Genomic DNA, 26,130 nt, shown 5'->3' with positions numbered 1-26,130 from the left:
ATAATACCATATGGGTGCAGCATAATACTATTTGAGGCTGCATAATAGTATATGGGGGTGCATAATGCTACATGCGAGTCCATAATGCTATATCGGGCTACATAATACTATATGAGGGTGCATACTGCTATGTGGGAATGCATAATACTATATGGGGCTGCATAATACTTTATGGGGCTGCATAATACTATATGGGGCTGCATAATGCTATATGGGCTGCATAATGCTATATGGCCTGCATAATACTATATGGGGCTGCAAAATGCTATATGGGGCTGCATATTGCTTTATGGGGCTGCATAATACTATATGGGGGTGCATAATGTTATACTAGCCTGCATAATGCTACAGTCATGGCCAAACGTTTTGAGAATGCTACAAATATTAATTTTTACAAAGTCTACTGCTTAAGTTTTTCTAATGGCAATTTGCATATACTCCAGAATGTCATAAAGAGTGATCAGCTTAACAGCAATTACTTGCAAAGTCAATATTGGCTAAGAAAATGAACTTTAACCCCCAAAACACATTTCAACATCATTGCATTCCTCATCATTCCTGCCTTAAAGGGAGCAGCTATCATTGTTTTAGTGATTGTTCCATTAACACAGGTGTGGGTGTTGATGAGGACAGGGCTGGCGATCAATCAGTCATGATTAAGTAAGAATGACACCACTGGACACTTTAAAAGGAGGCTGGTGCTTGGTATCATTGTTTCTCTTCAGTTAACCATGGTTATCTCTAAAGAAACACGTGCAGCCATCATTGCTCTGCACAAAAATACCTAACAGAGAAGAGTATCGCAGCTACAAAGATTGCACCTCAGTCAACAATCTATCGCATCATCAAGAACTTCAAGGAGAGAGCTTCAATTGTTGCCAAAAAGGCTCCAGGGTGCCTAAGAAGGACCAGCAAACTCCAGGACCGTATCTTAAAACTGTTTCAGCTGCGGGATCGGACTACCAGCAGTGCCGAACTAGCTCAGCAATGGCAGCAGGCAGGCTTCTGCACGCACTGTGAGGCGGAGACTGCTTGAGCAAGGCCTGGTTTCAAGGAGGGCAGCAAAGAAGCCACTTCTCTCCAGAAAAAACATCAGGGACCGACTGATATTCTGCAAAAGGTACAGGGAGTGGACTGCTGAGGACTGGGGTAAAGTCATTTTCTCAGATGAATCCCCTTTTCGATTGTTTGGGACATCTGGAAAACAGCTTATTAGGAGAAGAAGAGGTGAGCGCTACCACCAGTCTTGTCTCATGCCAACTGTTAAGCATCCTGAAACGATTCATGTGTGGGGTTGCTTCTCAGCCAAGGGAATCGGCTCACTCACAGTCTTGCCTAAAAACACAGCCATGAATAAAGAATGGTACCAGAATGTCCTCCAAGAGCAACTTCTCCCAACTGTCCAAGAGCAGTTTGGTGCCTAACAATGCCTTTTCCAGCATGATGGAGCACCTTGCCATAAAGCAAAGGTGATCACTAAATGTCTCATGGAACAAAACATAGAGATTTTGGGTCCATGGCCTGGAAACTCCCCAGATCTTAATCCCATTGAGAACTTGTGGGCAATCATCAAGAGACAGGTGGACAAACAAAAAACAACAAATTCTGGCAAAATGCAAGCATTGCTTATGCAAGAATGGACAGCTATCAGTCAGGATTTGATCCAGAAGTTGATTGAGAGCATGCCAGGGAGAATTGCAGAGGTCCTGAAGAAGAAGGGTCAACACTTCAAATATTGACTTGCTGCATTAACTCATTCTAACTGTCAATATAACCTTTTGGTACTCATAATATGATTGCAATTATATTTCTGTATGTGATGTAAACATGAGACAAACACAATTAAAAACCAGAGGGCAACAGATCATGTGAAAATATAATTTTGGTGTCATTCTCAAAACTTTTGGCCATGACTGTATATGGGGGTGCATAATGTTATATGGGGGTGCATAATTATATGTGGGACTGCATAATGCTATATGGGCCTGCATAATGCTATATTAGGCTGCATAATACTATTGTCATGATTCCTCTGTGCAGAGCATCTTGTTGACTAGGAGATGCTCTGCTGTGGCCTTTCTGGACTACAGACCTGGCAGTACAGAGAAATTGCCGGCACTTCCTAAACTGAAGGTCTGAACTGGTGTAAACTGAACATAGCATACATTATCCAAAATAACAGTTGCACCCAAGTAAAGGGGAGGTGAAAATAAATGAAGGATGTAAATAGTGAATATTGAAATGAGAATAAGCATTGCTGCCCAGAAAACATGAAACATTTTTGAAAAAAATAAGTTAGTTGCAAATAAAATTGGCCAGATTTACTTAAGCTCAGTTACCACGCAAAGGTATAACTCTCAATTAAAACACCTGATTCTCATTTCAATATTCACTATTTACATACTTTAGTTATTTTTCCCTCCCCTTTACTTGAGTGCAACTGTTATTTTGGATAATACAGACCTGGCAGTGACATGATTCCTCCATCTTGCTTTAGGAGATGCTCTGCTGCGGTTACCTGAGCTGGCAGCTTGATTGACAGCACAGGATTCCATGTTGGTTCTGGGAGGTGCTGATTACTCAGGTGTTCCACCTTCCTGTTAATTGCTCTGGCTTCTTTACTGAGCATGTTTTCCCAGAACCTTGCTAGTTGTATTTTCTGGTTGTGCAGTTGTGCTGTTGGCCTGTGTCTGCTAGCATTCTGATCTTTTTTTCCTGACCCCGGACTATTATTTGACTCTTCTCTGCCCACTCCCTGTTCCTGTTGTGACCTCCTGCCTTTTGACCTTGGACTATTACCTGACCACGTCTGTTACGTCACCACCGAAGTCCGCTCCAGCGACTTCTGCTCCGATTTCCAGGCGGCGCCGTGTTCTTACCGTGGATGGCGATGGGAGAGGAGTCGATGCCAGCAGCACCGGTGGGCGCAGGCTCCGATCATCCACTGTGCTGGGTAACCTTGGGATCTGCAGTACCACTGGCTGACTGTGGGTGGCGTGTGTCTTCCAGCTAAAGTTGTCAGCGTTCAGCTACAGCCAATGGGAAGACACCACACCCTTCTTAGTTCCCCTCCTGTCTGCTGACCTCTGCCAGAGATAGTTCTGATTTCCTGGCTCCTGATCTGCCCTATTCTGTTTTGTGATTCCTGTGTGCTGACTTCTGCGTGTTTTTCTGACTACCCTCCTGCCTGCTGTTTTTGTACCTCGCTGCCCGATTCAGATTTGACCTCTGCTACGTTTTCTGATTACGTCCTTGCCTGCCGATTCTGTCCCTGTTCTGCTATTCCTGGTTTGACCCTGCCTGACGACTACTCTCATTGGACTGCAGCCTTCTACAGGTAGTGATCTCCAGGGCCCTGTGTAATTCCAAATCCCTGTATAGGGGTTAAAGTGTTTCAATGTTCTGGGGGTCCTGCTTGGTGAGTGGCTTCCCTCAAGCCTGTCCATTACATACCATCTGAGTCTGTTGATCCAGGCAGGCGTTACATTGTCTCTGTCTTCTCCCTGAACCTATTACGTGCTCTCCTGGAATTCTGACAATTGAATCATGACCTGACTATGCCTATGCTTACTCCTTGTGACCATATGTGTCCTAGTATTACCAGAACCCGGCTTTCCTGGCTACTCTTGATCTATACTATCTGTAAGTAGTGACTAGCATCACAACTATGTGTGGGGCTGCATAATGTTATATGGGGCTACATAGTACTATATGGGGTGCATGTTGTTATGTGGGGGCTGTATAATATTATATATGGGGCTGCATAATACTACATTGGGGTGCATAATATGTGGGAGCTGCACAATACTATATAGAGGAATATTCAGAGTGTATTATAATATATGAAGGAATATGGGGAATGCATTATAATATATTAAGGACTATGGGGTGCATAATACTTTATGGAGGACTATGGGGTGCAATAGACAATATGAAGGACTAGGTGGGGCCCATTATACTTTATGGAAGTCTGTGGGGGAGCTTTATATTATATGGAGGACTATGTGGGGCCCATTTCTATATAGAGGACTATGTGAGGCCTATTATACTAAATGGAAGGCTTTGTGGGGCCATCATAATATTTGGAGGGCTTTAAGGGAGCCTTTATAGATTATAGTTATTTGAAGGCCATTATAATGTATGCAAGCAATTTTACAGTGTGAAGGTTTGTGTGGGGTCTATCATACTGTGCAGAGGGATGTGTGGGGACCATTATACGATTTGGAGGGATAATAGGAACCATTATACTATATGTAAGCTCATTATACTGCATGGAAGAATGTGTGGCAGTCACAGTTGGGGATCTCACTGTGTCGGTGTCACCATTCATTGCTGGGATAGGTGAAGGGGTGGTACAGTAGGGTCATCATACTGTGCATGTGGAGGGTACTATGGAGGAATTTACTATGGGGGATCATACAGTGTTTGTGGGGCACTATTGTTGGCATGGTAGTTTATGGCTGCAATGAAAGAGGAATGTAGGGGATTCAATAGGACGAAAATGATTTAGTTATTCCTGCAAAGTTGTGAAATACGATCTTCTGTGACCCAGCCAAATATTTTTTTTTTTGGTTGGGGGCAGAGAGGCCAAAATAGAAATGTTGCTATGGGCCCCATGATTTCTATGTACGCACCTGGTCAAGGGTGTTACAAGCGGAGGGGGCTCAGTAATTGAGGGATGATAAAGAGGGAAAGGCTCAGTTAGTCAGCAGTGAAACAATAAATTAAGTGACTGATCCCTCTCACCCTAAATCAACAAGAAGTAACCCCCCCCCCCCATTGACACTCAGTGGTAGGGTGCGGTATCACTAATGGGTGATAATCCTGCTCAGGAACAGAAATATAACTTGTGGAGAGGGATTTAGCTGGGAGTAGAGATGAGTGGATCCGTGCCTGTTCAGGTTTTGCCAGACTTTACTTAAAAGTTTGTTTCGGGACCCAGACTTGACCAGAACCTTTTCCCGAACCCCATATAACTCAATGGGGACTCTAACTTACTTTACTCGACTTGAGTAAAGAGTATAATGAAAGTGGAAGTCAATGATTGGGCATTTCATCTCTCCTCCCACATACAGCCAGCCATAGACAGAGCATTTCTGGGGGAGAGATGCTGGTTTTTTTTGTTTTGGTTTTTAACACAGCATGTTAAAATGTTGTTTTTACCCCCATTGAGAGCCATTCAAGGACTGCAAACGGTTTTCACCTATGATGGATTGAACAGATAGCATACAAACAGCACCCAAACTTAGGCATGGCCATGTTTTATAAGGACTGTGTTCGGGTTCGAGCCCCAGACACTCAGTGCTCAGTATGAACCCCAAACTTTAAAGGTCAGGTTCGCTCATACGAGTATCTAGCAGGGAATCCGCTATCTCCCTGTGCTTTTTAGGCTAGGGTCACACAACCATATTTTCGGTCTGAATGCAATCCAACAAAACATCAGATCTCATTCAGACAAATCTTATTCTATGGGGCTATGTAAATGTCTGATTTGTTCCTTAGAATGAGTTGGTCCAAGATAAAAAAAATCGCAGCATACACAACTTGCATCCAGAATTTGTATTGCACTTGGCCAAGCAAGTCTGGGGGTCTGTAAACAACATCGGACTGCACTTGGATGACAACTGAGTGCGGTCTGATTTTCACAGACTGACAGAATAGAGAAGATGAGGAAAAAAAATATTTCCATCTCCTTCATAGCTGACAAAATCGAATCACACTCGGATCAAACTTTTATCAGATTAGCACTATTGGACCCATTTTCTTGGATGAGAGAAAATACGGTTGACCCTACCCTTACTGTAAATATGAAACCATGCGGGGAGGGGAACAGAGTTGCCAACCGTCCAGAAATTCCAGGACATTCCATGAAAATAGGGCAGTTTTTTGCTGTCTGTATAGAAAAATTTGAGGTGTTTGTGATTGTTTTGAGGCTCAAGAAACTTATACAGATTATTTTGACTGTAATTGAATTATAGGCTGTGTGATAATAACACGCTCAGGGATCGTCTTTGCTGGGTTCAAAGGGCACGTAGGTTCGGTATTCACCTCAGGCAGATAGCCGAATTCCAGGTGTAACTGACTCTTGGTCAGGTTTATTGCAGTAAAGCACAAACAAAAAAAAACACCTAAAAAATAAACCCTTGCCTGTCCGGCGCTAACTATACAGGATGATATCCTAAGTTCCTAACTACAGACTGTCTAATGTCAATTAACGAGGGTCGGGATCCTGCTTGGACCCTACTTCGCACAGGCCAGGATCCAAATCACAAAGATTTTGGGCATCAGTGCAGATGCTTTCCTCCTCTTCATTCTGGGAATCTTTGGAGCAGACCTGTGATGCCCATGGGATAGAATGTGTGAACAGCTCTTGAAACTCGCCCATGTGTGGTTCTCCACAGTCAGTTTGCCAGTTTGAGATTTGTGATGTGGGTGGAAGCAAGTGTAATTGGGGTGATACCTTTGAAGAATGAACTGTGTGTGATGTTGTGGTGCAGGAAGATCAAAATCAAATACCTCCATTTGGAAATGTAGTATAGCTCTCCTGATCAACTATGTTCCTTACCTCATGAGCAGGCCATTGCAGTAGCTTACAGATGCATGGTTACCACCACTCACTGTGTCTGAACACAGGAAGCTGAGCTGACAGCCGCTCTGTGCATGCGGCAGCGTCTATTGTGAAGGAGGGGGCCTCGGGGGATCAACGCTGCACAGGTACCGTGGGACACCGGAGAACACCGGTAGAGTTATAGAGGGTGACCTGGCAGGGCCTGGGGAGGAGTTTTCTGTCGCATGTGTCATGGCACATGCAACAGGAATCAGAGGAGTAGGGTGAATGCGGCCGGCGCGCTGCTGTGCGCGCGGTCATCTTGGATTCCCGGGAGGGGGTCGGGGCGGGCACCTTGGCGACACTGGGGGACCGGGGAGGAGATTTATCTCCCATCTGACATGTTTGTTCATGCCAGATGGGAGATAAATAATTTTTTACTGGCGCTGTCATTTACTGTAACGTGATCATCGGTATATGGTGTATATCGGTGATCACGTGAGCGGGGACCGGAAAAACCGGCCTGAATCATGATCTCCAGGGTCTCAGCTACCCCTGAAACCCCGGAGATTTTCTGACGCTGGGGGGCGCTATTCACTTATTTCTGCCTGCTGTTTATAAACGGCAGATCAGAATAAGGCTTCATTCACACGACCGATCCGTTTTTGCGGTCCGCAAAAACCGGTTCTTTTTTTTCACGAGTGCATCCATGTGGCATCCGTTTCCGTTCCGTATACGGTCCGTATGTCACCTGTTTGTCATCCGTGTGCCTTCCGTTTTTTTTGCGTACTGCAAAAAAACTGAAGGAGGGAAAATACATACATTTACCCAGAATCCATAGCTTCAACCTACATGAGGTGGTCACATGTTCACTCCAGTGCCATTTTCTCCTGCTTTTCACAGCATAGAGAGCTTTGGTGATTTTCCTGTGCTTGTACACTTCATATCAGTCTTTTCTGTTATTATAACGGCAGAAAGACACATAATGTCGCACTCTCCTGCATTTTGTAATTTTGCACCCTTTGGTGCCTTTCATGTGGCACTAAGGGGTGCTTAGCCTTGTATTTAGCCAAAAAATAAATAAATTTAAAAAAAAAAAATGACGTTGGGTTCCCCCTATTTTTGTAGCCAGCTAGGGTAAAGCAGACAGCTGCAGCTTGCAGACCACAGCTGGCAGCTTCACCTTGGCTGGTAATCCAAAACTGAGGGCGCCCCACGCTGTTATTTTAAATTAAATAAATAATTTTTTAAAAAAAACACGTGAGGGTCCCCCCAAAATTGGATCACCAGCCAAGGTAAAGCGGACAGCTGGGGTCTGATATTCTCAGACTATGGAGGTCCATGGTTATTAGACTCTCCCCAACCTAAAAATAGCAGGCCGCAGCCGCCCCAGAAGTGGCGCATACATTAGATGCGCCAATCCTGGTGCTTCGCCCCAGCTCATCCCGTGCCCTGGTGCGGTGGCAAACGGGGTAATATATGGGGTTAATACCAGATGTGTAATGTCACCTGGCATCAAGCCCTGGGGTTCGTCAGGTGTCTATCAGATACCCGACATCACCAACCCAGTCAGTAATAAAAAAAATAGACGACAAACACATTTTTATTTGAAAAAACACTGCCCAAAACATTCCCTCTTTCACCAATTTATTAGAAAGAAAAACAAATCCAGGTCTGCTGTAATCCAAGGGGTTCCCATGATGATCCATACTATAGTCAATGCCCCAGTCAATGAAGAACAGAATGTTCCATATTGACTGGGAGAGCAATGCAGTGACCTGAGCTAACATCAATAGGTCAGCCCAGGTCACTGCAGGGCATGACAAGTGCTGCTGTCAGGAGCGAGGTACATTACCTGCGGTGACGATCTCCTGCACTGCTGATAGCAGAGCTGTCACTGACTTCAATGACTGCCGCCTTCACAGCCAAGTATCGCGGGAGCCTGTGACGTCACCGCTAGTGATAGTTTCGGGTCAACAGCGAGGGGAAATGTGAAGCGGCGGCCATGGAGGACAGTGACAGCGTTGAGGTCGGGAAGGCGGGACTTCATCACCGCAGGTAAACCGAGCGGGGCCATGTGTGCGGAGTGCGAGGTGGGTGGAGCTAAGCGGGGCCAGGTGTGCGGAGTGCAAGGTGGGTGGAGCTAAGCGGGGAAATGTGTGCAGAGTGCCAGATGGGTGGAGCCAAGCGGGGTAATGTGTGTGGAGTGTGAGGTGGGTGGAACCAAGCGGGGTAATGTGTGCAGAGTGCCAGGTGGGTGGAGCCAAGCGGGGTAATGTGTGCGGAGTGCGAGGTGGGTTGAGCTAAGCGGGGTAATGTGTGTGGAGTGCGACGTGGGTGGAGCCAAGTGGGGCCATGTGTGCAGAGTGCCAGGTGGGTGGAGCCAAACGGGGTAATGTGTGCAGAGAGCCAGGTGGGTGGAGCCAAGCAGGGTAATGTGTGCGGAGTGCGAGGTGGGTGAAGCTAAGTGGGGTAATGTGTGCGGAGTGCAAGGTGGGTGGAGCTAAGCGGGGTAATGTGTGCAGAGTGCCAGATGGGTAGAAGCTAGCGGGGTAATGTGTGTGGAGTGCGAGGTGGGTGGAACCAAGCGGTGTAATGTGTGCAGAGTGCGAGGTGGGTTGAGCTAAGCGGGGTAATGTGTGCGGAGTGCGAGGTGGGTGGAGCCAAGCGGGGCCATGTGTGCAAACTTCCAGGTGGGTGGAGCCAAGCGGGGTAATGTGTGCGGAGTGTGAGGTGGGGGGAGCTAAGCGGGGTAATGTGTGCGGAGTGCAAGGTGGGTGGAGCTAAGCGGGGTAATGTGTGCAGAGTGCCAGATGGGTGGAGCCTAGCGGGGTAATGTGTGCGGAGTGCAAGGTGGGTGGAGCTAAGCGGGGTAATGTGTGGAGAGTGCCAGATGGGTGGAGCCTAGCGGGGTAATGTGTGTGGAGTGCGAGGTGGGTGGAACCAAGCGGGGTAATGTGTGCAAAGTGCCAGGTGGGTGGAGCCAAGCGGTGTAATGTGTGCAGAGTGCGAGGTGGGTTGAGCTAAGCGGGGTAATGTGTGTGGAGTGCGAGGTGGGTGGAGCCAAGCGGGGCCATGTGTGCAGAGTGCCAGGTGGGTGGAGCCAAACGGGGTAATGTGTGCAGAGTGCCAGGTGGGTGGAGCCAAGCGGGGTAATGTGTGCGGAGTGTGAGGTGGGTGGAGCTAAGCGGGGTAATGTGTGTGGAGTGCAAGGTGGGTGGAGCCAAGCGGGTCCATGTGTGCAGAGTGCCAGGTGGGTGGAGCCAAGTGGGGTAATGTGTGCGGAGTGCGAGGTGGGTGGAGCTAAGCGAGGTAATGTGTGCGGGTGGCGGAGTGCGAAGTGGGTGGAGCCTAGCGGGGCCATGTGTGCGGGCGGCGGAGTGTGAAGTGGGTGGAGCCTAGCGGGGCCATGTGTGCGGGCGGCGGAGTGTGAATTGGGTGGAGCCTAGCGGGGCCATGTGTGCGGGCGGCGGAGTGTGAAGTGGGTGGAGCCTAGCGGGGCCATGTGGCGCTGAGGACGTCAGTGCTGGGGACTGCATGGCTGGGGACAGGTGAGTGTGAGTGTGTGTATACATGCCGAGTGCAGGAGGGGGCGGAGCCCAGCGGGGAAGTGTCGGCTCCCTGCACACATAACTAGGGTAAATATTGGGTTACCAAGCAAAGCACTTTGCTTGGATACCCGATATTTATCTTGGTTACCAGCTTACCGCAGGCTGCCAGCGATGGCTCCCTGCACACTGTAGCTGTAAAAAGCCCTGCTTTTGCTGATCGAACCATTCTCGAACGTAACTCGAACTGTCGAGCTTTTAGCAAAAAGCTCGAGTTCGAGTTCAATCTCGAGCACCCCCAAAATGAACATGAAATTGGCGAACCTCGAACATCGCTCAACTCTAAGGCGGGCTTTGCATGTTGCGACATCGCAAGCCAATGCTGCGATGTCGCACGCGATAGTCCCCACCCCCATCGCAGCAGCGATATCTTGTGATTCCTGGCATAGCGAACATTATCGCTACGCCAGCTTCACATGCACTCACCTGTCCTGCGACATCGCTCTGGCCGGCATCCCGCCTCCTTCCTAAGAGGGCGGGTCGTACAACGTCAGAGCGACGTCACAAGGCAGGCGGCGAATCAAAGCGGAGGGGCGGAGATGAGCAGGATGTAAACATCCCGCCCACCTTCTTCCTTCCGTATAGCCGCCAGCGGCAGGTAAGGTGATGTGCCTCACTCCTGCGGCTTCACACACAGTGATGTGTGCTGCCGCAGGAACGAGGAACAATATCGTACCTGTCGCGGCAGCGTAATTTTGAAAAAGTCGGAGTCTACACCAATGATACGATAACAACGCTTTTGCGCTCGTTAATCGTATCATCTAGGATTTACACACTACGATGTCGAAAGTGACGCCGGATGTGCGTCACTTTCGATTTAACCCCACCGACATCATACGTGCAATGTTGCAACGTGCAAAGCCGCCCTAACACTCAGTGATGGTTTGGGGAGCCATGTCATCTACTGGTGTACGTCCACTGGGTTTTAGCAAGACCAAAGTCAATGCAGCCGTCTACTAGGAAATTTTAGAGCACTTCATGCTTCATTCTGCAGACAAGCTTTTTGGAAATGGAAATTTTATTTTCCAGCAGGACGTAGCACCTGTCCACACTGCCAAATGTACCAATACCTGGTTTAATAACCACAGTATCACTGTGCTTGAGTGGCCAGCAAACTCACCTGACCAAACTCCATAGAGAATCTATGGGGTATTGTTAAGAGGAAGATGAGAGTCACCAGACCCAACAATGCAGACGAGCTGAATGTTGCCCTCAAAGCAACCTGGACTTCCATAACACCTCAGCAGTGCCACAGACTGATCGCCGCCATGCCATGCCACACTGATGCAGTAATTCATGCAAAGGAAGCATTTACTGTCCAGACTTTTCAGTAGGCACCAACATTGCTGCGTTTAAAATCATTTTTTCAGTTGGTCTTACATAATCTATTTTTCTGAGATAATGACTTTTGGGTTTTCATTGGCTGTAAGCCATAATCATCAACATTAATAGAAATAAACACTTGAAATAGATCACTCTGTTTGTAATGACTCTATATAATATACAGTATGTGTTTCCCTTTTTATATTGAATTACTGAAATAAATTACTTTGATAATATTTTAATGTATTAAGATGCACTTGATCCTATAAAGCATTGGACAGACTATACTGTATGGTGTCCATATGTCATTCCTATACCAGAATGCAGAGAATTATGCAGCCAAGACAGTGTATGCTGTGTAGGAGGATGTTACACGCCTGAAATTAAAGGGAACCTGTTATGTCAAAAGTCCTATTAACCTGTAGATATGGGGATAATCTGCAAATTAATAGCATTCTAAAGCTGTGCAGGTGCTACAGCTACCAGGAGGAAATTAATTTTATTACTCCAGGCAGTCTATGACTTTAGGTGATTGGTGTTTTTTTACCAATGAGAAAGCAGAAATTGCAAAATATTTAACAATTTATATTATATTATTATTATTATTATTATTATTATATGGAAAAAATGAGTGACACATTACCTTTAATAATGCATACTGCATGAACCTCTGACCATTTTATGGGTCTTACCATACCGTGTGTGATACAAAACAAATGTTTTTTTCAAAAAAACTTTTCTTTTATATAACATCATAACACACTTTTCCTAATGCAATTTTTAGAGTTTTATTATGCCTCATATTCTAGGTTGTCTCCATAATGGAAAATTATTTGAACTTGACACAAAGTGGAGGGATGACAATTGTTTAGACTGTTCATGTAACAAAAAAGGAATGAAGATGTGTTGCTCAAAGTAAGTTGTTTACATATTGTCAAATATAATATAGTGTACATTATAAAATTATATTGTGGTAGCTAGAAAAATTGATGCAAATACCTTTAAGCCCAAAAATGACAAAAGTATTCTAGGAGTGATATCTTTATTGATTAACCAGAAACATTATATTTGCAAGCTTTCAGAGCACAGACACTCCGGCTCCGTAACCCCAGCGGTGTCGTTTTTAGATGATGGTTGTGGGGATTATTTACAGGGGAGATGTCATGACGCCACCTGTGGTGTGCGGCAACATAGGTGCCGTCACTGCTATTCAGTTCCCTGGGGGTTGGTGGTAATGCAGCTGAGTTGGTACAGCTCTCCACAGGTAGAGCTGGGCCCCAGGACTGTTGGGAGTAGCAGTCTTTGCAAATGGTGGAGGGACTTAACGTTGGGGTGCAGGACTGAGGACACTGGCAATAAATGGACAACTCAGGGGCTGTAGTTTCCTTTACCTTTTACTTAGTAGTAGATGATACAGGCCCAGGAGACTGGTCAAGCTAGTAATCGAGGTCCGGTCAGCCTGGAAGCAATTGAAAGGATCCACCTAGCCAGTTGGGTTCAGAGGCCTTCCTTCTTGCTCTGATGTGTGGGTCCCTGCGGCTTGAAGCTACGCTGTAACCCTCTTCCTTGTGTCGGTTCTGGTTCTCACCCGTATGGCAGGCAGCGCGAGCCTTTTACTGGTGCCGCTTTACTGATCACGGCTCCTGGCTCTACTATGCTGCTGTGCCCTGGGCACTCTGTGGGCCAGAAGACATGCAGTTCCCTGCTCTCCGGATTCAGTTGCGGGGATTTCAGTACCCACGCAGCCTCGGACTCCGGTGTCCGGTCCTGTGCGCTCGGCCCTGAGGAAGCTATACCGCAGCTCCCTTCTCAGCGACCATATGCTTTCTCCTCCTGACTTGTTCTGACTAGTTTCACTTTTGTACGTGTGTCTAATTTCTCCTGCAGGTCAGAAGGCAAAGGGAAGCTCCCCTCAAACCGGGTTCTTGAGCTCCCCCTTCTGGTCTCGAGCTAGGAAGTGTCGAGTGCTGGTGCACCTAGCATGGGAACCCACCCCCTTTCCTTCCAGGCATAACGTCACTCCCTGTGAGGAGAGCAATGTTACCGTGACAAATAAAAATATATATATATATATACATATATATATGTATATATATATATATATATATATATATATATATAAAGTATATATTTGAGACTGGGTCACATAAGGGCATATCTCATAACTTGATGGCTCTTACAAAAGTAATTTTCCTCCTATTGACTCCCCTAGATTCCCTTTTCATTGCACCCATAAAATATGATGCCAGCTAAAGTACCTCACAAACACTGTATAATACCCCCACAGTGAATTCCTCCAAAGTACCTTTCCCGAGCGCAGTATGCTGACATAACTGTACCCCCCTTCAACTAACCAGGCAAGGAATAGTTGGTGATTTCCAATACAGTATTATCCCCAAGTGTGACCCTCACACAGCCCTCCATATAGCATAATGACCCTCACACTTCTTCACACTCTATAATGATTCCCACTAGCCCTTCAAACAGTATAATGCAACCCACACAAACCTTCACAACATATAATTGCTTGCATTAGTTATAAAGGCCCTTAGATAGACTTCCATAAAGTATAAAGTTCCCTCATAGACCTACAAATACTATAATGGCCCCACATAGCTGACTTAATAATATAATGGTTTCCACAAAGTCCTCCAAGTATTATCAAGGTCCCACATATCTTTTCATATATTATAACTAGCTGTAGTACCCGGGCGTTGCTCGGGATAGTAACTGTTTCTCTGTCTCTCTCCTAGTCTCTGTCTGTGTGTTGCTGTCTGTCTGTCTCTTTCCTTGTCTATCTATGTCTATGTCTCTGTCTGTCTATTTCTCTCTCTGTCTTTGTATCAGTCTTTCTCTATCTCTGTGTCTGTCTCTATGTATGTCTGTCTCTCTCTTGCCCCATCTGTCTCTTTCCCCGTCTGTTTCTTTCCCCATCTGTCTCTGTCTGTCTTTTTCCAGGTCTGTTTCTTTCCAGATCTGTCTCTCTCCCCATCTGTTTCTTTCCAGATCTGTCTCTTTCCCCGTCTGTCTCTTTCCCCATCTGTCTCTTTCCCCGTATGTCTGTTTCCCCGTCTGTCTCTTTCCCCGTCTGTCTCTTTCCCCACCTGTCTCTCTCCCCGCTTGTCTCTCTCCCCGCCTGTCTCTCTCCCCGTCTGTCTCTCTCCCCATCTGTCTCTCTCCCCGTCTGTCTCTTTCCCCGTCTGCCTCTTTCCCCGTTTGTCTCTTTCCCCGTCTGTCTCTTTCCCCATCTCTTTTTCTGTCTCTTTCCCTGTCTGTCTTTGTCCATCTCTTTATCTGTGTCTTTTCCTGTCTGTCTCTTTCCCTGTCTGCCTGTCTCTGTCTGTCTCTTTCCTTCTCTGTCTCTATTCCTCTGTCTCTTTCCCCATCTCTCTCTATCAAGGTCTGTCTCTTTCCCCATCTATCTTTGTCTCCTCTTTCCCTGTCTGCCTGTCTCTGTCTGTCTCTTTCCAGGTCTGTCTCTTTCCAGGTCTGTCTCTTTCCAGGTCTGTCTCTGTCTGTGTCTTTCACTGTCTGTCTCTTTCACTGTCTGTCTCTTTCACTGTCTGTCTCTATCTCTCTGTCTCTTTCCCTTTCTGTCTCTGTCTGTTTCTTTCCTTGTCTGCCTCTTACTCTGTGTCTATGTCTGTCTGTCTCTGTCTCTCTCTATTGTCTCCCCACCGACATCATATTACCTCACACATAAGCTTCTTATACTAACAATGTCTTTTGTTCCTATAGCAACCAATCACAGCTGCTATTAAAACCAGTAATTCTAGGCTCCATTTACTTTAATGGAGGCATGATTTTTTGGAGAGTAACTGTAAAGTGCGGGGTTACATTTTCCTGTCAAAACATAATCTATAACATTCCCTAGGTCACATGAAGTGTCTGTGCAAAATTTCGTGACTGTAAATGCGACGGTGCGGATTCCTTTAGCGGAAATACATATACACATACACTCAGCTTTATATATTAGATAGACCCACATAGTAATCCATATGGTATAATGCATCCCCCTCATAGTCCTCCATATACTGTAGTAATAGGCTCTATATATAGTTGAAACCAGAAGTTCACATACATGATCTAAAAAGACACATATGCATATTTTTCTCATTACCTGACATGAAATCAGAATAAACCTTTCCTGTTTTAGGTCAGTTAGGAACCAAAATTATTTAGATCTGCCGAACACCAGAATAATGAGAGAGAATGATTTAATCCCTTTCCGAGTGCACCTGTGACGCCCTGGCCTATCAGGTAATCACAGGATATTGTGCAATCTGCCCTTCTGTGCAATATCCACCTCCTCCTTGGTTACGGGGCCCTATCCATTGGTGTTGCCAAAACCAGCTAATCAAACTCCTAGGAACACTCTGCACCACACCCACCAGACATACCAGAGGACGGTCTGAATGGAATAGGGCCGCCCACTTGGGGGGTTGGTTAAGGGGAGGTCAGGAGTGTCAGAAGTAGGTCAGTGTAGTGTTGGAGGTGAAAATGAAAGGAGGTCAGGAGCTGGGCTCCTTGGAACTACTAGGTAGCAGATGTTGGTCTTGGCCTGGTAGGAGCTGGACCCCCGGTCGCAGGGGATCGTGACAAGGGGCACGGCATTGTCGTGGAGGACAGCCGGCGGCCTTGTACCATCACCGGGCTGGGGCCAGAGTACGTGGACCCTAGGTCAGGGAGTAGCTTAAGGCAACCTGACAATTTACCTGACGAGAACAGAGCCTTCAAGATCTGCTCTCCACCCGCTCCAAAATCGGGGTACTAGCACAACGAGGGGGCTAGGACTTTCCACACATACGGTCCAGAAAATCCCAAGTGTGAACCCTGAGAGCAAGCTCACTCAGTTAGCCATACTGGGAAGCAGGACCCAACTAGTTTCAAGCTACAGGGACCAACCAGAAGGAAACAAGGTGCCAAGGGAAAGGTCACAGATCAACAGGCAACACCAACGGAAACGGGACCCAAACATGCTCCCTGTCAGCGTCAGCGGTGTCCAGAACTTTGGTTTACTAAAGTTGTCGTTGTCAGCGTTATTGGACTGAGTGAGTACGCAAGTGACCCTTACCTCCCCAACGACACCTCCCTGTCACCATCACCAAGTCCCGGGGCATCTCCCCCTACCGTGGAGGGGTTAAACACCTGGCTGACCACTCCATCGCCACCGGGTACTCTCAGCCACAGTGGTGGTACTCCACCTTACCACACAGCACGAGTGGCTTCACGAACTCTTAATATACCACACCCCCTGTAAATTCCCCCCTTCATTCGAGTGGCTGCGAGGCCCCCCCCGGGTCCGGATGCCCCTAGAGCCACCGCGGGTCCGGATCCGAGCAGCTCGGCTGCTGACACGGGGGCGGTACACACCCGCGATCACAGCCGGGGACTTGGCTTACCTGACAGCCGAGCCCCAAGCCCTGGCACAAAGGAGATTGGGAGAGGGATCGCGCTCTTTTTCCCCTCCGATCAGGGTCCCCGCAATGTAATTGCAAGGGCATGAGTGTTATCATAGTGATCCGAGGTCATCAGGACGCTCTCCAGGTCACTTGACTATGGAAAGCCTGTATGATCATGCCTGCAGCATGATCACACAGGTTTTCTCACTGCAGCTCTGACAGCTGCGATGTCCTGAAGTGATCAAGTACTGCAGGACATTACAGCTGCAATCAGAGCATTGTAATGTAATGTCCCATAAAGGGATTAAGTGAAAAAGTAAAAATAAAAATTAAAAAAAAAGTAAAACTATTAAAAAAAATCAGAACCAAAAGAACAAAATTAAAAAAAAATATTTCAATAAATAGTTATATTTGTGTAAAATAAAAAGTACACACATTTGGTATTGCCACGTCTGTAACAGCCCGAGCTATAAAACGGTAAACCATGTCTTTCCAACATACAGCTGACAAAAAAGTGGAATAAGATGCAATCAAAAAGTTTTTCGTAAATAAAAATGGTACCTCTGAAAATGTAATCTTGTCCAACAAACAAGCAGCCATACAGCTCCATCAGCCAAAAAATAAAAATGTTGTAGCTCTCAGAATACAACAATGTAAAAACAGTTCTCCAGTAAAAGAGTTTTTTTATGGTGTAAAAGTTGCAAAACAAAGAAAAACTATATAAAAGACATATCGCTGTAATCATACTGACCCGAAGAAGCTGTATTATCAGTTTTACAGCATGGTAAACGACGTATAAAAAAAAAAACAAAACAATTTCTGAGTTACAAATTTTTTTATTGTGAAAGTGATCAAAAGCAACCATGTAGCCAAAAATGGTACTAATATAAACTCCAACTCATCCCACTTAAAACAAGCCCTCATATGACTATCGGCAAAAAAATAAAAAAGTTATAGCCTTCAAAATCCGGTGATGCAAAAACGTTTCTTTTGTAAAAAAGCGTTTTTACTGTGCTAGTCTCCAAACCTAAAAAAAAAACTATATAAATCTGGTATCGCTGTAATCTTACTGACCTGAGGAATAAAACCACCTACTCATTTATGCCACACTGTGAATGGCATAATAATAATAATAATAATAATAATAATAATATTAATCTTTATTTCTATAGCGCCAACATATTCCGCAGAGCTTTACAATTCAAGAGGATCATATACAAACAAGTAACAGTTATAGAATTACAATATTTAGAGGGAAAAAAGACAATCATGCTTGTGAGAGCTTACAATCTACAATGAGATGGGGGCATAAAAAATAAATAAATAAAGCCAAATATTTAACCGCTATTTATTAATTTATTCTGCCTCTAAAAGATCGCAGTACGGCACGGCTCATATTTTGACTGCGCTCTGCGCTAAGCGCTTTCACTGAAGTTACGTGTAAGGGAACAGGCCCACAATCAGGAGTAGCAGCATTTTGGACGCAGCGTCTTTTCACAGCATCTAATCCGCTGTGTTGTGCAGTACAAGTACAGTGGATGTGTGCCGCCCCTGCAGCGGTCGAACTGCTCGGATCTGGGATTTGCTGTGGCTCGAGGGTCTCCGGACCCAGGGGCTTGCGGCCACTCAAATGTAAAGGGGACTATTTACAGGGGATAAGAGTTCGTGATGCCACCCGTGGTTAGCGGTAAAGGGAGTACCGCCGCTGCCGATGGGAGTACCCTGGGGAGATGGAGTGGGGCAGCCAGATGACATTCCACCCATGGGTAGGGGGAAGGCCCCGGGACTCTGGATGATGGTGGAGCGGGGGTGCACAAGGCCGCAAGGCCGGTTGGAAGCAGGGGAGGACCATGTACTCACTTAGGCAGCATCGTTGATGGCGCAACCGCAAAGCAGACTCTGACAACAAGGTGAACCAAGTCTCTGGGTGCCGCTGCCCTCTTGGGGGAGCCCATCCGGGTATCCATTCCCTATAGTACTGCCGGGTGATCCGGAGCCTGCCTCCGTGCACAAATTCAAAGTGTTATGGTGGCCTGTTGGCTTAAAGCTGTCCGGGTCCCGCTCCCTCTTTGTTGGTAGTGGAGCTGTGCTCTCAAGGGCTCACGCTTGGGATTTCTGTGGGCTGCATGGGTTAGAAAGCTCTATCCCCTTTGTTCCGCTAATGCCCCTGATCTCTGAGCCTCTTGGGGACAGTCCATAATGTCACTATCCTCCGCAGGTTAATTGCCGGGTTGCCTGAAGCTACTCCCCAACATAGGGTACTGTACCCCGCCGTCTTTAGGTCACGGACCGGTTATTAGACTCAGATGCCTCTCGTCCTCCAAGACCAGGTCCAGAAACCCAGCCTCAATACCCTGCAACCGGGTCTCCGACTCCTAGTCTAGTCTAGACTAGTACCCAGATTTTGGAGCGGGTGGAGGATGAACTTTGAAGACTTTACCCTTGTCAGGTAAATTACCAGGATGCGGGAAGCTACTTCGCGGCCTAAGGTCCACGTACCCCGTCGTGCCCTGGTCCCTGCCCGGAGATGGCTCAAGGCCTCCGGCTGCCCTCCTCGGCAGATCCATGCCCCTTGACACAATCCCCTGCGACCGGGGGTTCCAGCTCCTACCAGGCCCAGACCAATGTCTGCCACCTAGTATTCTACAGGGAGCCCTGCTCCTGTCATCCTCTCTCCTTCCCCTCCAGCACTACACACTCCTTGTGACCTCTCCATTCGAGAGTCACCACTCAACTCTCCTGCTCCTAACACCTCTGACTCTCCCCTACCAACCCCCCAAGTGGGTGGCCCTATTCCCTTCAGGCTCCCCATTGGTGTGTCTGGTGGGTGTGGTGCAGAGTGTTCCTAGGGTTTTGACTGTCTCTGCTCTTAGCAACACCGAAGGCCAGGGATCTGTAACCAAGGAGGATGTGGATACTGTGCAGAAGGGCAGATTACACAATACCCTGTGACGACCTGATAGTCCAGGGTGTCACACTCCCCCTTGGTTAAACGTAGCTCGTCCCCGAGCTACAGGACACCGGAGGTTTATTTTGTTTTAACCTTAGAAAAAGAAAGGTAATATTAGTAAAGCATTTATTAACAGGTTCATCCCACGCAGTGGAGGCACTTTTCTTAAACATTACTAACTGTTAAAAGTTCATCGTCCAACGGTGGGGCGCTACCGGTTTTACTGGTAACGGAGGCTCAACCTGCTCCGTTGCAGCCCCTCCTACGACAGTCCAGTCCCAATGTCCCGGACCCAATAAACCGCCACCCAAACAACCTGACCCCCTGAAAACCTATCCACGGGTCCATGACCAGGTTAAGGTTCCGGGTGTTGTCTTTAGATGACTCTGGTTGGCACAGGAGGTGCAACTATTCACAATACACAAGTTTGAGCCGGTCACGCCAGTCCTGTGACAATGGTCCATATTTACTTATATATACTTATAAAATATAATGGAGTCCATGTACCAGTTGTACACACTGAAAAGGAATTTAGTTGTTAATCTGGTAACTTCTTCGTTAATTTTCAATTAGTTACTCAAACTGTCATTTGCTGATATCTATATGAAAAACAACAAACTGTGAAAAACAATAAACAAAAAAACGATACCTAACAGTTCTATGGCATCGTAAAACTACTGGCATTGTAACATTTTTCAACATTCTTCTCTGTAAAAACCCTGAGCAACCTGGTAGCTGTTGCCCCTTGCGCTGACCCCCACCGGGGCCTCCTGGTGCCGTCTACCAGTACTGCACCGTACAAGGCCCTGATGGCCTATTATCCTGGAACAAAGAGTGGGAGAAAGGTTCAACAAGGGTGCAGTCTATTTAAAACTTTGGAAACTTGCAGGTTCCGGTCCCCTTCTTAGTGCTGGTTACCTCATGGGCACACTCTTGCAAAGTGCCCTGATAAGCCACAGCGACGGCAGATAGGCACCACTTCCATTGTATCTACTGAGATCTCCTCATCTAAAGTGGACTCTGCTTCCATTTCCATGATCTCCAATGCCAACTGTGCCCATGCGACAGGATCATCTTGCGGCCGTTTCCTCCATAACGTGGTACCCATGCTGCTTCTGGTGTACTGGAAACTGAATCGCCTTCCTCCGGTTCCAAGTCCACGGTAACCGGGTCAATTTGGTCGGAAGCCACAGACTGATCATCTCTTTCAGAAATTGCGAGATCCACTGCCGGTGGTGTGGGCAGCGCCTCAGGGTCAGTTGCAGCGAAGGGTGGAGGCGACGGCGACTGAGTGCTTGCCTGGGGCGAGGGCAGCTCGGATCCCACAGCCGCATCGGCCGGATTAAGGAAATCATCTGGGACTGGGTAACCGCTTACACGCTCCTCTCGTGGAACTTCAGTATCACCCGGTGGCCGGCTGTTGTGAGCGATCAGCTGATCACCCGGCGGCCGGCTGCTGTGAGCGATCAGCTGATCGTTCACAATAGTCTGCCGCCGGTAAAAATGTAAAAAAAAAAGCAGATTCCGTTGTTTTGTACGATCCGTTGCATCCGTTGTGCCACTATATGCAACACATCCGTCACACAACGCAATGCAACGGATGCCGTTCAACGCAAGTGTGAAACTAACCTAACCCAGAGGCTCCATGGACTATGATTCTCATTTTACAGAACTGGTGAGATCAAAGCATTTTTTATATGCACGGTTTAGCACTTGCACTTTATTTACTCATGTTTCCCAGTGCACACTTGTTTAGGGGTACATGAAAGGTTAATATATTGTATTGTTTTGGGGGAAATCCTTTATCCTCTTTTTAACAAATATATATTACAGCTTATATTATAACTGGGATTTCTTTTTGCTGTATACTAGTGATGAGCGAGTACTAAAAAGCTCGGGTGCTCGAAGCTCGGGCCGAGCCTCCCAAGATACTCGTGTACTCGGGCCGAGCAACGAGCCCAATGTTATCCTATGGGAGACCCGAGTATTTTTGTGAAATGACCCCCCGGCAGCATGGAGAAACCCTAAAAATGGCACAAAAGTCTCAGAAGAGTGCTCAAATGACATGGCAACAGCATGGGGAAGACCCCTTGAAGCATTTATCACTGAAAAGTCACAGCTGTGAACAATTTTGTCCGCGTTTTACGCCATTTTTACGGACTCACCAGAAAACCTTCCAAAATGACCCCAAAATGATTTTTCATGGCGGAAATGTTAAGGGCACATACCCAAATACCCAATAGTGAGATAGAGCTGGTGTATGTTACTTTTTGAGATTAATACATGAAAGATTTTACGTGAAAACATTGTGTGGCACTCCGATGTCCCTGAGAAGAGACGTACATGAAGGCCTCTTGAGTCTAATGTGCCCATTTTGAGGAAGTGAGTCTTTGTAGTATTTTCCTTTGCCAGGGCAGTCCAAAATTGTGAGGTTCACCAATGCCCCTGCATACAGACGTGCATGAGGGCCTCAAAACATTAAGTGTCCATTGTCAGGAAGTGGGTGTATTATAGTATAGCCCTTAGGCAGGGCAGCCAAAAATTGGGAGGCTCCACATTGTCCCTGGATAGAGACGTGCATGATGGCCTGTAAACCTGAAGTGCCCATTGTAAGGAAGTGGGTCTATTTCAGTATAGCCCTTTGCCAGGGCAGCCAAAAATTGGGAGGCTCCACATTGTCCCTGGATAGAGACGTGCATGATGGCCTTTAAACCTGAAGTGCCCATTGTAAGGAAGTGGGTCTATTTCAGTATAGCCCTTTGCCAGGGCAGCCAAAAATTGGGAGGCTCCACATTGTCCCTGGATAGAGACGTGCATGATGGCCTTTAAACCTGAAGTGCCCATTGTAAGGAAGTGGGTCTATTTCAGTATAGCCCTTTGCCAGGGCAGCCAAAAATTGGGAGGCTCCACATTGTCCCTGGATAGAGACGTGCATGATGGCCTTTAAACCTGAAGTGCCCATTGTAAGGAAGTGGGTCTATTTCAGTATAGCCCTTTGCCAGGGCAGCCAAAAATTGGGAGGCTCCACATTGTCCCTGGATAGAGACGTGCATGATGGCCTTTAAACCTGAAGTGCCCATTGTAAGGAAGTGGGTCTATTTCAGTATAGCCCTTTGCCAGGGCAGCCAAAAATTGGGAGGCTCCACATTGTCCCTGGATAGAGACGTGCATGATGGCCTGTAAACCTGAAGTGCCCATTGTAAGGAAGTGGGTCTATTTCAGTATAGCCCTTTGCCAGGGCAGCCAAAAATTGGGAGGCTCCACATTGTCCCTGGATAGAGACGTGCATGATGGCCTTTAAACCTGAAGTGCCCATTGTAAGGAAGTGGGTCTATTTCAGTATAGCCCTTTGCCAGGGCAGCCAAAAATTGGGAGGCTCCACATTGTCCCTGGATAGAGACGTGCATGATGGCCATTAAACCTGAAGTGCCCATTGTAAGGAAGTGGGTCTATTTCAGTATAGCCCTTTGCCAGGGCAGCCAAAAATTGGGAGGCTCCACATTGTCCCTGGATAGAGACGTGCATGATGGCCTTTAAACCTGAAGTGCCCATTGTAAGGAAGTGGGTCTATTTCAGTATAGCCCTTTGCCAGGGCAGCCAAAAATTGGGAGGCTCCACATTGTCCCTGGATAGAGACGTGCATGATGGCCTGTAAACCTGAAGTGCCCATTGTAAGGAAGTGGGTCTATTTCAGTATAGCCCTTTGCCAGGGCAGCCAAAAATTGGGAGGCTCCACATTGTCCCTGGATAGAGACGTGCATGATGGCCTTTAAACCTGAAGTGCCCATTGTAAGGAAGTGGGTCTATTTCAGTATAGCCCTTTGCCAGGGCAGCCAAAAATTGGGAGGCTCCACATTGTCCCTGGATAGAGACGTGCATGATGGCCTTTAAACCTGAAGTGCCCATTGTAAGGAAGTGGGTCTATTTCAGTATAGCCCTTTGCCAGGGCAGCCAAAAATTGGGAGGCTCCACATTGTCCCTGGATAGAGACGTGCATGATGGCCTTTAAACCTGAAGTGCCCATTGTAAGGAAGTGGGTCTATTTCAGTATAGCCCTTTGCCAGGGCAGCCAAAAATTGGGAGGCTCCACATTGTCCCTGGATAGAGACGTGCATGATGGCCTTTAAACCTGAAGTGCCCATTGTAAGGAAGTGGGTCTATTTCAGTATAGCCCTTTGCCAGGGCAGCCAAAAATTGGGAGGCTCCACATTGTCCCTGGATAGAGACGTGCATGATGGCCTTTAAACCTGAAGTGCCCATTGTAAGGAAGTGGGTCTATTTCAGTATAGCCCTTTGCCAGGGCAGCCAAAAATTGGGAGGCTCCACATTGTCCCTGGATAGAGACGTGCATGATGGGCTTTAAACCTGAAGTGCCCATTGTAAGGAAGTGGGTCTATTTCAGTATAGCCCTTTGCCAGGGCAGCCAAAAATTGGGAGGCTCCACATTGTCCCTGGATAGAGACGTGCATGATGGCCTTTAAACCTGAAGTGCCCATTGTAAGGAAGTGGGTCTATTTCAGTATAGCCCTTTGCCAGGGCAGCCAAAAATTGGGAGGCTCCACATTGTCCCTGGATAGAGACGTGCATGATGGCCTTTAAACCTGAAGTGCCCATTGTAAGGAAGTGGGTCTATTTCAGTATAGCCCTTTGCCAGGGCAGCCAAAAATTGGGAGGCTCCACATTGTCCCTGGATAGAGACGTGCATGATGGCCTGTAAACCTGAAGTGCCCATTGTAAGGAAGTGGGTCTATTTCAGTATAGCCCTTTGCCAGGGCAGCCAAAAATTGGGAGACTCCACATTGTCCCTGGATAGAGACGTGCATGATGGCCTTTAAACCTGAAGTGCCCATTGTAAGGAAGTGGGTCTATTTCAGTATAGCCCTTTGCCAGGGCAGCCAAAAATTGGGAGGCTCCACATTGTCCCTGGATAGAGACGTGCATGATGGCCTTTAAACCTGAAGTGCCCATTGTAAGGAAGTGGGTCTATTTCAGTATAGCCCTTTGCCAGGGCAGCCAAAAATTGGGAGGCTCCACATTGTCCCTGGATAGAGACGTGCATGATGGCCTTTAAACCTGAAGTGCCCATTGTAAGGAAGTGGGTCTATTTCAGTATAGCCCTTTGCCAGGGCAGCCAAAAATTGGGAGGCTCCACATTGTCCCTGGATAGAGACGTGCATGATGACCTTTAAACCTGAAGTGCCCATTGTAAGGAAGTGGGTCTATTTCAGTATAGCCCTTTGCCAGGACAGCCAAAAATTGGGAGGCTCCACATTGTCCCTGGATAGAGACGTGCATGATGGCCTGTAAACCTGAAGTGCCCATTGTAAGGAAGTGGGTCTATTTCAGTATAGCCCTTTGCCAGGGCAGCCAAAAATTGGGAGGCTCCACATTGTCCCTGGATAGAGACGTGCATGATGGCCTTTAAACCTGAAGTGCCCATTGTAAGGAAGTGGGTCTATTTCAGTATAGCCCTTTGCCAGGGCAGCCAAAAATTGGGAGGCTCCACATTGTCCCTGGATAGAGACGTGCATGATGGCCTTTAAACCTGAAGTGCCCATTGTAAGGAAGTGGGTCTATTTCAGTATAGCCCTTTGCCAGGGCAGCCAAAAATTGGGAGGCTCCACATTGTCCCTGGATAGAGACGTGCATGATGGCCTTTAAACCTGAAGTGCCCATTGTAAGGAAGTGGGTCTATTTCAGTATAGCCCTTTGCCAGGGCAGCCAAAAATTGGGAGGCTCCACATTGTCCCTGGATAGAGACGTACATGATGGCCTTTAAACCTGAAGTTCCCATTGTAAGGAAGTGGGTCTATTTCAGTATAGCCCTTTGCCAGGGCAGCCAAAAATTGGGAGGCTCCACATTGTCCCTGGATAGAGACGTGCATGATGGCCTGTAAACCTGAAGTGCCCATTGTAAGGAAGTGGGTCTATTTCAGTATAGCCCTTTGCCAGGGCAGCCAAAAATTGGGAGGCTCCACATTGTCCCTGGATAGAGACGTGCATGATGGCCTTTAAACCTGAAGTGCCCATTGTAAGGAAGTGGGTCTATTTCAGTATAGCCCTTTGCCAGGGCAGCCAAAAATTGGGAGGCTCCACATTGTCCCTGGATAGAGACGTGCATGATGGCCTTTAAACCTGAAGTGCCCATTGTAAGGAAGTGGGTCTATTTCAGTATAGCCCTTTGCCAGGGCAGCCAAAAATTGGGAGGCTCCACATTGTCCCTGGATAGAGACGTGCATGATGGCCTGTAAACCTGAAGTGCCCATTGTAAGGAAGTGGGTGTATTATAGTATAGCCCTT

At 47.1% G+C, this 26,130-nt stretch overlaps 1 protein-coding gene across 1 annotated transcript in view; it reads left to right on the top strand.

Moving 5' to 3' along the window:
- The window catches only part of LOC142312689 (beta-microseminoprotein-like), a 53,064-nt gene that overhangs the window by 15,659 nt on the left and 11,275 nt on the right, over positions 1 to 26,130 (top strand). The window contains exon 3 of the mRNA XM_075351680.1: positions 12,288 to 12,393. Coding sequence (XP_075207795.1) covers positions 12,288 to 12,393 — 106 coding nt within the window. The remainder of the gene's footprint in view (positions 1 to 12,287; positions 12,394 to 26,130) is intronic.

The sequence above is a fragment of the Anomaloglossus baeobatrachus genome, chromosome 5 (genome assembly GCF_048569485.1).
Source record: "Anomaloglossus baeobatrachus isolate aAnoBae1 chromosome 5, aAnoBae1.hap1, whole genome shotgun sequence".
Lineage (NCBI taxonomy): Eukaryota > Metazoa > Chordata > Amphibia > Anura > Aromobatidae > Anomaloglossus > Anomaloglossus baeobatrachus.
This window is presented reverse-complemented; position numbering and strand designations above follow the sequence as displayed.